We start from the raw sequence: 13,771 nt of genomic DNA, 5'->3' as shown, positions 1-13,771 counted from the left end.
TAAAATGTTGACTTGCTGAGTTTGACTATTGTTGGTAACAATACAATTTGTGTAAAAACTGAAACATTTTATGAGATTATTTACTTTCTGCCATGCTTTATTATACAGTATATATTATATGCATATTTCTAAGGATTTTTGGCATATTTAGTATTGGCGATTTAGTGAAACAGTCTTAACTTAAACATTCAAATCTATTATAATCTCTGTTTGTAAGCCAAACTGACTAACTGCTTCGTCAATATGCAATATTCAGAATCTTCTGTTTGTCATGATCCAGTTCCCCTAGCTGTTGAAGTCCTTGAAAGTTATTTTTTCATTGAAGATTTGCTATTGCGTGAGGGTCTAGAAGGAATCATATGGGGTTAGAATTGTTCCATTATTCCATCATTATTAATATTCACAAATACATGTAAAGAGATTCACAAAAATGTATTAAATTCACAAATAAATAGATTAAGATCCACAAAGAAATGTAAAGAGTTTCACAAAAATGTATAAAATTCACAAATAAATTAAATGGTTTATTTTAGATTTGCAAATAAAAAAATATTTACCAATGTTTTATTATTTTACAAACACAACCGTTTAGTCAAGCCAATCAGATAACGGCCACATTGAGCTAGCCAATCTAAATCTAATTTTCAAGTAGCCAGCATTAGTCAATTTAAGTACGATTATACAGACAAATCATATATCTGGAAAACAGACGTGACATAGGGAAAAATGATTTAACATTTAAAAAATGCTAGTTTTACAGTATTTGAAACTGCTACGGCAGCAGTGAAAAGATAATGTGGCACTATTTGCTTTTGAGGCGCTGTGTCGCGCCTCTTGCCGGTGTAGAGAGGGTGTTACTGATCATGATGCTCGGGATCTGTGATGATCATAATTCCCTGAGTTTATCCTGATGAAAATATAAAGAGGCCTTAAACTCCAACAATCTTTTCAAAACAGAGTGTTTTAACCACACAAACAGTTCAGCTCAATTTGAACGAAGCACCCAAAGATTATTACTGCTCCTTTCAAGGGTGCAATAATCAGTTCCTGCCCCGAGTGTAAAACCAAACGTGAATGGTGGTAGCGAGAACGTGCTACAATTGGCTTACTCAATGTGGCCGTTATGCACAGAAAGCGGTTCAGAAATAAATGCCAGGCAGAGTGGTTTGTAAAATACTAAAACATTTCAAAATATTTTTTATTTGCAAATCTCATTTTATCAGGTTGTGAATTTTATAAACGTTTGTGAAACTCTTTACATTTATTTGTAGATCTTAATCTTTTTATTTGAGAATTTTTATCTATTTATTTGGAATAATGCATTAATTCTAACCCCATAGAATCATTATTGGGTTATTTAGTTGTCCTGATCCCCTAGACCCCTTTTCTTTAAAGCCCACTGTCCAGATGAACAGTTCTGTGTGCTGAGAATAATAATGTCCTCGCCAAAATCTGGAGCCCATGAGTGTCCCAGTGGAGGCCACCTTAATAATCTCATTATCAATTTAATGAGGTGATTAGAATACCGAGGGCAAGCGGAGCAGGAGTGGGCGCATTACCGAGAAACTTTCGTTTGAGGAACCGAAGGTTATTTTGTTTGTCGATTTATAAATTTTTATCAGTCTTTTTTCTCGTGTCTACGGTGGGTGTCAGGACGCTTTTCTTGACTGGTTAGCTGGTTCCCTGCCTCCGATCCTGCGACACAGGAAATGGGAAGAAAAGAAAGTGTGAGGATTCACAGGCTGAAGTTGCTATGGCAACAAGTCAGAGCAGCAAGCACATTTTTATTTTATTTATATATTTTTTGCTGCTGGATATTCCTTAAGCACCACACTAGGGACCGGCTAAGCAGATTCAGATTAGGCACATTAGCATGTTGAAGCGACTTTGTCTTGAAAATATCTAACAAGTGGGTGTTTTCGTTTCACTTGGTTCCTTTCAAGAGCTTTCCAGGAAGCTCACCTTGTTTTCAGCGGCACTTAAAACTTTCTTCCATGATGTGCCAAAAGGGCCCTTTAAGCTTTTTTTTCCCCCTGTCATGACTTTTACCTGCAAAAATATGCATGCTGGGGTTGCTAAACAAAGTTAACATATTTGAAGAACCATTATGTAGCTGCAGAATAAAAACTAATTAAATTTTGAATATCTATATTCCTGGCTAATATCATTTCTATATTCTAGTTAAAATCTCATTTTAAAAGGCATTTTGGGAAACCTTTGGTACATTTTTTCTTCTTCTAATAACTCATCATAATCATGAGATTCAATAAATGCTCATTAACATTTGAACATCCACATTTGAATATAGTATTCATATTTTATTATTTTAGAATTTTATTGACACAAAAATTGTATGATCAATAATTTTGTAACTTTTTTTAAACACACGCACGCACGCACGCACACACACACACACACACACACACACACACACACACACACACACACACACACACACACACACACACACACACACACACACACACACACACACACACACACACACACACACACACACACACACACACACACACATTCAAAGGTTTGTGGTTGGAAAAATTTTTTGGAAGCAATGTCAGTAAAAGTAAACCAGCAATATTATGAAATATTATTACAGTTTGACATAATAAGTTTGAAAATGTAATATATTTTTAATATATTTTAAAATGTAATTTATTCTTATGGTGCCAAAGTGATTATTAAAAAGAATGATCAATGATGAAAAAAATTGTGTTGCTTAATAATTTTGTGGAAAACACAATTACTTTTTTTTCAGGATTCTTTAATGAAAGAACAGCTGTTATCTAAAAATTTGAATCTTTGTAGTTGTCACAATTTAAAAGTCTTTACTATCACTTTTTTTTCTTCCAAAAAACACTTTTTCAAAAAATAAAATTAAAATGACTGACCCCAAATCTTTGAATGTATCTATATGCATAGATCTATAGGCTGAAAGGACTCGACTTCCATTGTTCTATGAACAGTTGTTCTAGTTAGCTTTAATGATCTTTTGTTTTGCTGTCAGTAGATGCTGAAAAAAAATGCAGGTGAAGGTACGGGTCAGGGACGGGTAGCCTGCGCGCTCCGCTCCCCTGGGCAGCACTGGGGCGAAAGGATGGATCTGGGTGCATTGATTATTTGTCAACTGCTACTGATAGGATCTGAGCGGGCCAGTGTTGGGGGTATTAAGTGATCTGAAGTATTCAATAAATATTGATAATGAAGGCCTGTTAGTGAAGCTCCAGGGTTTTTGTTTCAGCCCCAGGAGAGGCATTGCTTGCTGCCGTCACACAATGTGTTGTGCATGTAAGTATGCAAGAGGAAAGATCTAAGAGCTGAACTGATGTTTTCTTTTAGTTTAAAGGGATGGTCACCCAAAATATGCAAATGAATAGGTGCTGTTCGGTTGACTCGTGAAAAGCCACACAACAATTGTGACAGTAATCCATACGAATCCATATAAAATCCAGATAATTATAGGTGTGTCAATGAAAAATACTAATATTTTCCTTTTTAAATCTTGCTCTGAGTGGGTCGAGAAGGACCGGTTAAATTTGGTGCCGTGACCCGGATGGGGTATTTAGCGTCCTTGTTAGTGGGCCGTCGCTTCCCACACGGGTGACACCGGTTCGAAGCTCCTACTTGACTTACATATGCATAATACCTTTCCAGTCCCACTGTATTGTAGTCCCACTGTATTAGTTACTGGACTTGACACAAACATTTTTTAAGTCCTGTTTACACCTGGTATTAAGATGCGTTTTGGTTGATCAGATCACAAGTAGACGAGGGAGACACATACCCTTTTACACCTGGTGTTTTAATCTGTCTCTTTTGAATGAATGAATGAATGAATGAGGCATTTATATAGCGCTTTCATATGTACTACTGTACACCCAGAGTGCTTTACAATCATATCAGGGGATTTTGTCCACTTTCAACCAATTCTGTCCTGATTTCTTTGAAGGGAGGCTTTATGGGCGGGTACATGTATGTTTTTTTTTTTTTTAGATCTTTCGATCTAATGGACAAATAAGCTCGCACAATTTACATATGAAAGCAGCCGGAGACAACGAAAAATCATACGAAGAGCTGCAGCTTTGGTTTCTGCTCTGACAGCCGCAAGACCATGCCGAATGTGTGTGAGAGAAATCAGGAATGGTGAGAGAACATTGTGCTTGGTACGTTTTTCGTCTTCAAACCAACCACTACGAAAGCAATCCGGTCTAAAGCATTTTCGACTACCTCTGGAAGTGGTCGAAAGTGGACAAACTCAAAACGTTTTAGACCCCATTTACACCAGTATTTAGCTCATCCACTTGTGAACCGATTGACCAAAACGCATCTTAATGCCAGGTGTAAACAGGTTCTTAGAGACCCTCCCTTCTGTTTTCGAGTAACGCTTCTTTCTCGGCCTCCTACATCTGAAAGCTCTGTTCTGAAAACATGGCTTATTTTCTTCACAGTCATTTCGCATTGTATTGAGTTTAGTGGCTTTTAAGGCTCCAGGCCTCCTCCTCGATTTAATTTGTTGTCTTCAAAATGACCAAGTCTCCGTTTATTGAATTGCCAGGCTGCAAGGGACCATATACTGTTGCCCTTATTCTCTTAACTTTGGGCTGGTCGCCGCACTGCCGTTGTTTGGCTTCCCTGTGTTTCCTTTATCACCTTATCGCAAATAGTCAGTGTTAAATCATTAAACTCTCTCTCTCTGTTTTCTCTCCCTTGCAGAAACTTGTCCGGGAACCCTCTGACAACTCTCTCATGGCAACTCTTTCAGAATCTCCAACTTTTCGAGCTGTAAGTTAAATGTGTTTTTTCTTTCTTTATTCTCTCAAGCCTCTATTGATTTTAGCTGTGGTTCACACTGCCGTACAGACACCCTGCAGGGTTGAATATCATACCTAACACCATAAGCAACCAAGGATGCACCATGATGTGTTTGTTGTGACACATTGAATGTTCTTTTATCAGGTCATAAAAGCGCATTAAGCCACTTTCGCTCTGCAATATATTTGACTTACAAAATGTGAGGAAAACCTTTTATAATAAGCATATTATTGTTGCTCATCACCGTTTTGGCTTTGTGAGGATGTCTGTTGGTTTCAAAGTTGCACGTCATCTCAGTGGAGCCATTTACACTGGGACACCTCATTGATCGAGCGGATTGCGATCCGATTGGGAATGCACAATACATTTTACACGAATTATGCAAATAATTGGATGTAAAGGGCATTTACATGGTCTTTCCATGATCGGATTGTACTTGATTGGAACACTTGAAACTCTACTGCTTTTAATGTCAATGGACAGTGATTTGTATTTGCCATCTAAAGGATGTATTTAGTAAGTATCAACAGGAAAACTACTAGAATTTTTTTAAGTGCACCAAAACAATTTCAAATAGAATTTTTCTGTCTCTAAATTATTCATCATGTTTTTCAGTCTTGTATCTTTTAAATATATTTTATTAATTTATTTGTTATTAAGTTGTTTTTTTCACAGTTTTTTTTCTCGCCATGAAAATAACCCGAGATGAAAGCTGACATGGCATAAAACAACTAAATATAAAATAAATAAAAAATAAAAAAATAAAAAAAGACCAAGTGTACTTTTCCATATATATATATACATTACATATATAAAACATTATAAAATAACATGAATAAAATCATTGTGAGTGTTGAAGTATCCAATGTAGACTTTGTCTCCGCGCTATCCTCTATATTATCATTATAAAAGTTTTGGTTTAGCAGTTTTAACGTGTTTACCTGTTTATTTGCCTATTAGGTGAAATCAGTGTTAGCTAGTCGTTGGGCCTTTGTCTCAGGATTATAGCAGATCAAGTAAATCAATTTCATAATTATAGCGGAGGTGTCATCTCAGTCCTGTCCAACAAGCAAACACTAATCAGCTGAGTGCATAGGGCTTTATCCATACAGGCATCTGCGTCTGTGTGTATTCGTGCGCGCATGACTAAATGTGATATTTTAAGCCAGGGAAGCAGGACAGCTCCTCTGAGGTGGCCCATCTTCTCTGCAGGGTTAGCATGCCTTTGGAGATCCTCCAAGGAGAGGAGTACTTTTGGATTTCCTGTGAGATATTGAACATGTGTTGTCCTTAGAAAAAGGAAAGTGCTAACAAAAGAATGTACTTTCCTCTATCTTGGTGGGTAACCATCCTAATTTAGCTACATATTCAAGAGACAGCCTTCTAGTTAGCATGTTTGGCTTGGCCCTTTAGGTCTAGTGGCTTTTTCAGTGAACCTTGGGTTAAATATGTTCTTGTTTATCATTTGAATGTGCAGTTAACATCATATTATGGCATTTAGCTTCTTGGTTCATTCAAATTCTGCTGGACAGAAGAAAATGACAAATTTCCTAGCATTCACAGCTGCGCTTTGGGCAAGTCATGTGATTAGACTGAGGGTAAATTCATTTTGTGTGACATAACGCAGGTCATATGGGTAATACCAGAGCCATGAAGCGATAATGATTGTGAGACACCCTCTCCAAAAGGACAACACAACCATTTTACATATGTACACTGTTACGTAATACTAGCACAAATGCCATCTGCAAGTCTCTTGATGTTTTAATAATTTCTCGTTGGTTTTGTGTGGACAAATCCCTCTGTTAAGAGTGAATTTTGGCACATTCGGAAAGCTGTCTATTGTATCTAGTATTTAGTATTTTCTTGCTTGAATAATATTTAAATCTTATTGATCTATTTGTTATATATATATATATATATATATATATATATATATATATTTCCTTTTTATTTTTTTATAATTTCTTAAATATTCATTATTATTTATCATTTTCAGCTCTTCTAGACGTATTTTCATTTATTTCTCTAATTGGTGGAGAGGGTCTTCAGATTTAAAGTCAGTGTAGTTCTTCCCTAGGAATTTGGCGGTGAATATCAGTAATAAAAAATAAAAAAATTGAAATCACACCAACTTACATAGATGATTGATTAGCAATTTCTGAGCCCATGGTCAGTTTTTCTTGAAAGGTTTATAGGTTATCTTTAAAAATCAATTGTCTTTATGGAGAAAATTAATGAGATTTTGACTTCTGGAACCCGAGCAAAGTGCCATGAAATGAAGTCATATTTTTATGGCCTTGTACTGAGCAAACCATCTCCCTTTAAATTAAGTAGAACTTACCATAAATGTCCAGGAGGAGAACAAGAATCAATGGTACACCATCAATCGAGCCAAAATCATCCTTCTTTAAAAGAGGACACATTTTTTTTTTTTTGCTGGTTTTAGTTGTACTTGATCTTTGTCATATAATACAAAATGGGAATTTGATTAAATTAGATAAAGACTTTTTACTTATGTTTTAAAAAATCTGTGTTCCAACATTATAATCATGTAATTTTATTTACTGTATTTAATTTTTTATAATACCATATAACAACTTAATATGCATGCAAAAAGTTTTTTTTTTATAACAAGTAATAGTGTAATTGGACAATGGCTGATTTCACTGAAGCTTAAATGGAGAGCAACAGTCGGGTTCCAGAAGTAAAAATACTCTATAGGGAAATTTATTTTGAACGATAACTTATAAACCTTTAAAGACAGCCTATTGTGAGCTACGAGATTGTTAATCGATGGTATTGGCTTCTGCTGAAGCCATCAGCTTGCCTTATTTCAACTTATTTTTTAAAGTAATTGTGTTTAACAGCAGAATTCCTGGTGGAAAAAACTACATTACCTAGGATGCTGTAGAGAAAATTCCACCAATAAGAGAGTCGAAAAAAACAACGCCCACCAAAAAATGTCTTCTTCGCCCACTCCCATGAAGCACTGCGAATGACATAATCGAGTCGATCTCTCTACGCTCTCAAAATACTTAAATGTTGGTACTGCATGCATATTGTGCAATAAACTTATAACAACAAAAATATTGTTTTTAATTATAATCAACGTTTAAAAATGAGTAGTTTTATATTTCGCCATCGTTTTTAATCTGATTATACCATTTGTAATGCTTATTTGCTTTAGGGATGGAAAGAGCTACAATCCCATGAAGTACACAGTCTTGTACTTTTTTTTTTAAACTGTGTTTTGAAATACTTTTTTACCTCAAATCAAACTTTATAATGTTATGATTCACCTCGTAGCTGATTTGGTTGGTTCATGGCTTATAACTCTTTAACGAAGACTTTAAAAATATATATACATCAAGCTATATCAAGAATGGGAAGCTAATCCTTACTGTAAATACCGCTTTGTCCTCTTAAATGACCTGTTCTTTAAGCAATAAGTATGTCTGCCAGTGTGATTGATTTCAACGATGGTTTTGGTATATGAAGCACATTCAGTGCTACTAAGCATTCAGCTCTACATGTACAAAGGCCTGTATAACTAGCATAATGGTTTAAGCACATTACTGCTTTACTTTTATATGCACTCTTGGAAGATTCTGATGCACCTGCCACAGTGCTGCCAAAATTTGAGATGCAGGCTGTGGGAATCAAACATAATGTCTGCAGTCAGTGCCAGCACTGTCACTCTATAAGAACTGATGCGAACACCTGTAAAAACGTCTTACCGCCAATGTGAGTGTTTGTCCACACCCACGCTCAAGTGTGCTCACACATGTAATTGCTGTCAGTTTTTCTTCTTGACGGCCGGGAGGTGATAGGGGCGTAGTGTGTGTGGCTCAGGACCGAGGGTATAATCACTGTGTAGTGGAACGACCCATGCAGAAAAGCCAGCCTATAATAAAACGTATTTATCACTGCAGTAGCATGTAGGAAATGTGCCAATTACCCATGCCTTTTATGGAAACCCATGCCACAAGAATGCAAGGTCTGAATTGTCAATTCATTTGGTCATTAATTGGTATATTATGTAATTGATTTGTTTTGTTTTTGAATCAATTGTCTGTGGTTGCTAAGGTGTTGCCAGGGTGTTATGAGTGGTTGCCAAGTGTGTACTTGCTAGTCCAGGTCAAAAGAGCCCCATCAAGTCTCCCAATATTGTCTGCAGATCCCTCCTAGTCTGCTGACGTCTATGTCGTTTTTTTTTGTGTTTAATCATACGACAAACAAAAATTGTGTGATCAGTAATAGTACACCTCTAAATGCAACTAAGGATAAGTTTACATGATGACAACGATATGCTAAAAATGGAAAAGTTCTTCCTTTGTGACAGCGTTGTCAAAATAAAAATTATTGTCCATGAAAACGATTAAAAACGCAGTATAATGCTGCCAGGCCAGTAGTTGGTGTAGTGGTAGTGCTGGGCGGTTTGACCAAAAATTTATATCACGCTTTGTTTTCAAAATTATGCCAGTTTTGCGGTTTATGACGGGTTTTTTTTCATGCATAATCAGGTGTTCAAAGCATTTTCTACTGGTTGAGAGAGGAATTACTGCAGTAAATTGACTTAGGATGGTCTATTTTATTGTCATTAGTGAATATTGTAGGATAGAATAGCGCCCAGTATAACCTAAAATTGTTATTTCTTAAAGTTCTAAAAACGTTCTTATAACCAGGAAATATCGTTAATACAACGTTTATATAACGGGAGAATTGTACGTTCTAATGACGTTTGAATGATGTTCTTATAACCAAGCAAGAACGTTAATACAACGTTTATAAAACGGGAGAATTGAACGTTCTTATAATGTTTTGAATAAAGTTCATATAACCAAGAAATAACGTTAATACAACGTCTAAAAAACTGGACATTTTGAATGTTCCTAGAACATTCAGAAATAAGGTTAACGTTTTTATAACAATGGGAACGTTATGAAAACGTTCTTATAACCTAAAATTGTTAGCTGGGGAAGAGGAGAGATTCGCGATTGCACTGAACACGTTTTAAGTGCAGGATTCTCTGAGCGAGCCCAGAGAAAATAGACCTATTCTAACAAGAGCAGCGTGTATCTGAGAGCGCGGCACATTATATTCCGCGCGCGAGCAGAGAGATTCGCGCTTGCGCATTATATTAATGTACTTTCGCGCTACAATAATGCGCTCTTGTACGCCGTCGATTCGACGCAGAAGCATAAAACAGGCTTTAGAAGTGCAACATTGTAAAGAGAGTCGTAAACAGTAAACAGTGTCGCGCAGCATAACGTTCGCTCCGAACGTTGTGTAATTAAATAAATCGGTATGGCGGTATATTCAAAATTAATATCATAACAAAAATATACACCGGTTTTCAATATGAACCGGTATACCGCCCAGCACTAGTTGGTGGTTGCACTTTATAAAGAAACAGTACGCGCCTATAGCCTAAACAGGTAATACGCATGAGCGTTGATGTCACCGGTTTCACAAATTTTTAGTTTACACAGAGAAGTTTTTATTTTTCAAAAGTTTGCTTTTTCAGGCCTCCAAAACAATGTTGTCGTTTTTTATGTGTTTTTTTTTATGATCCCTGAAATTTCGTCCTAGATGACAAAATTGTGGCAAAAATTGCATTTTACGTACATACTCTACGTAGTTTACATTTTCGTTCTCATCGGGCACTAGCTGTCTCAAAAAGAATGAAGAGAAACAGTAAGGACTGCAGTAATCAAGACAGATATAGAGTGAGATGGAGAAAACTGCATTCAGCAGGAAATCAGATATCTCACCCAGACTATATTGTACAAAGTGAATGACCATAATTATTCTGCTTTGTACAATAACAGCAGAGGACAGTGGAGTAGCCTAATCTGAGGTGCAGATGTAGGCCAAGTGTCTCATTTATGTTTATTTGCTGCAAATCCAGTTATCGTAAATTAGCTTGGAGAGGAACAGCAGGAAGCGCTGTAGTTTTCCATTTTCTCAGTTATCTATTTTCTGACATCTTTGCTTTTTTACCGCAGAACCGAAGAGATTGAGGCCTGTCGACTGTAACGGGGATGTCATTGTTGGATTGAACATTTCTCTGACAGAATATACCTTAACCTCTTACTCCCATCCCCCCCTTTTTTTGTTAGTTTACAATCTCAAGGCAAGCGTAAAGTATGCCTGGATGTTTGTCAGCTTGCCCTTGAGGTGATCTTGATTTTAAAGATGTCCGCTGATCCTTCACGACAAGTCCTTGATATCTCTCGTATTGTCAGAATTTTATTGACATGGAGAGTCATTGTTGGGCAAATCAAAGCAGAAAGTATCTCATAGAGTCACGTGGCTGGAGCTTGACACATTACAGACTCAGATTAAAAACGATAAACAGTTCTAAGGAGGGATTTTCTTTTCATAGTTCATGTAGACCTCTATATGCACACTGTATGTCATTTTATATATTTTTCTCATAAAGATAAACTTCTCAACTGGTTGGTTACTGCTCAGAAATGGGTTACAGCAGGTTTGATCTTACACAGTCATGGGCAACTGGGCAAAATTAATGATAAATGCAAAACGGTATTTTGGTAAAAATTCATTGGTCACTATTAAGCAGCAGCTTGTCAAATTATCCAGATGCTAATATAGACCCGTGTGGCTTGCCGTCATTCTCAAAAACTACAAAACTAGTTAAGCACAGTCTCTTTTACCTATTTTTTCACCATTACCTGAAGATAGCTGGTTAGCAGTGCAAGCTAGTGCCTTTTACTGTATCTAGCCAGGATTCTGAGAATTTTCTAGATTACCGTGCTTAGCGGAAGTGATTTTTTAAAATAATATTCCTTCAAGACCACTGTGAGCCTTTTATACTTTTAGTAGGATACAGGCTAAAAATGAGTCACAAGCAGGTTTCATCTGACAACACTCATTGACAGCAGGGTAAAAACTATGCTAAATGCTAATAATTAAATAAAATTAGCCATATTAATGCGTATAGATAGCAAAATAAGAAGAGATGAGTTGACTCTTTCCTTATCTTTTGGTTATGATATAAAAAAACGGATTTAATTTGGTGCAAATTCATGGTCACTTGATAGCAACTAGTCAGATTAGCAGGATGCTAACAGACCAGTTGTGTGACATACCCCCAAAAAGGACAAAACTAGCTAAGAACAGCTGCTTTTACCTAATTTTTCACTTTTTCCTCTTTACCTGAAGTTAGCTGATTTGCGGTGCGGAACCTAGCGACTTTAGCTAGCCCCCTTGTTTCTGAGAGTTTTCAAGTGCGAGTGAGGCGACAAATGGTAAATCTTCTGTACCCGCTCGGAGGATGATGATATGATACAAGCCTATTTACGGCCAAAGCACAAAAGCGCATTCGCCACAGTCCGCAGACTTAGTCACTCAGCCGCCGCTTTCAGCCTCCCGGCTTGCAGCTGCGAGCACCATCAATCCGTTTTATTCTGTTGACCTTTCTCTAATCTCAGTCTGTATAAAGCGGCTCCCACAGACACGAACTTCATGTCTGGCTCATCGCTCGAAGGATCATCACCGTTTAAAAAAAAAGACTAAGAGTAATAGTGACAGTAAACAAGCTGCGGGGTGAGTCTATTTTAAGGCATTTATTTCCCACATTTACAGCTGTCTATAAAGTATTAAAAAAATAAAACAGAAACAAAACACTGCAATTTTTGTGTTTAGCCAGGGAGCCGGTTAACAATTTAATCAGATTATTTAACATGCCTAGTGTTGTCAATGAGCCAAGGTAGTTAAATAATATAACAAAGTAATTATGTTTTCCGGGATGTAGGAATGACCCAATGTGAGCTTTAATTGCATGGATAAAAAGTTATGTAAACAATTGATGAGAGAATGCTAATTATCAGGGTTTGAACTTGAATATTAAATAAATGTGTAACAGTTTAGCATTTTATCATTTTAAAATAGAAATCTTGTAGAGAACTGCTTATGTATAAGCAAAATATTATATATATATATATATATATATATATATATATATATATTTGTAAAAAAATACAATTGATTAAAATTAATTATGTAATGATGATTTATTTATCAAATGAATATCTATTAATTGCATATTTTAAATTATTGTCTTCAGATTGAATAGATATTGTCATCATTGAATAGACATTAAAAAAGTATTTTTTAAGTCAATGTGGTGTGTTTTATTTCCATTTTGCACAAGTGACTTACACTCCATAGCAATCTATCTTGCAATTAAGTTCATCAGTCTATCAGAAGTAAATTTTAAAGCTCTAATAAAATTTCCAGCCATCTCAACTGCAGGAACTGACCGTTTTTGGAAGAAATAGTTTTGAAGTTAGATCGAAGTCTATGGTATAATTTGGATGATTTGAAAGTTGTCTCTGAAGGGACCTGACCTTCCTCGACTCCAGCGTCGCAACCTGTGGAATCGGTGCCCGTTTTAGTAGTGATTGCACCGCTGGTAGTGTCCATCAGCTGAATGGAACCATGCCCAGCCATATAACAAATACCAATTTATTGTGCAGGTAAAGATCCTGGGTCGATTTCACTTTTAAGTCTCTGTCAAACATGACAAAAAAGGGCGGTAAAAAAACAGCACTCACTCATCTTGTTTGTCTGCAACATAATGAGATTACTGATTGGGAGAAAACTGTTAAGCCTGGTGACACATTGTGGAGGGAGATCGTACATTAATCCTCGTTTTATAAGGATGCTTAAGTCATTATGCATGTGGAAAAATATTAAAATGCATATATTCATTAGTCTTGGGACTGTTAAACAGAACTTGGCTATATTGCTGAGAATCCATTTTTCACAGTTCCCTTCACTTCCTTACAACATTTCTGATTCCTATTAAACCTGGCAGCATTTGTGACGCTTTAAAGACGGCTTGTTTAATGTCGTAATGCTAATTAGCATCACAGAAGAATAAAAAAAACACTGCATATTTGCACTGCTT

The 13,771-nt window shown here is 36.3% G+C and overlaps 1 protein-coding gene across 3 annotated transcripts in view; it reads left to right on the top strand.

Annotated features, from left to right (window-relative positions):
• The window catches only part of ntrk3a (neurotrophic tyrosine kinase, receptor, type 3a), a 222,771-nt gene that overhangs the window by 68,470 nt on the left and 140,530 nt on the right, over positions 1–13,771 (top strand). For all 3 annotated transcript variants that reach the window (XR_013196618.1, XM_077210425.1, XM_077210424.1), the window contains exon 4: positions 4,732–4,800. Coding sequence is in view for 2 of the 3 variants with exons in the window: in XM_077210425.1 (XP_077066540.1) it covers positions 4,732–4,800 (69 nt within the window). In the remaining variant the exon portion in view is untranslated. The remainder of the gene's footprint in view (positions 1–4,731; positions 4,801–13,771) is intronic.

The sequence above is a fragment of the Siphateles boraxobius genome, unplaced genomic scaffold (genome assembly GCF_051911475.1).
Source record: "Siphateles boraxobius isolate OS27281-9 unplaced genomic scaffold, OSU_SipBor_1 65, whole genome shotgun sequence".
NCBI classification, from domain to species: domain Eukaryota; kingdom Metazoa; phylum Chordata; class Actinopteri; order Cypriniformes; family Leuciscidae; genus Siphateles; species Siphateles boraxobius.
Note: the sequence above shows the minus strand (reverse complement) of the source record. Positions and strands in the feature narration are given on the sequence as shown.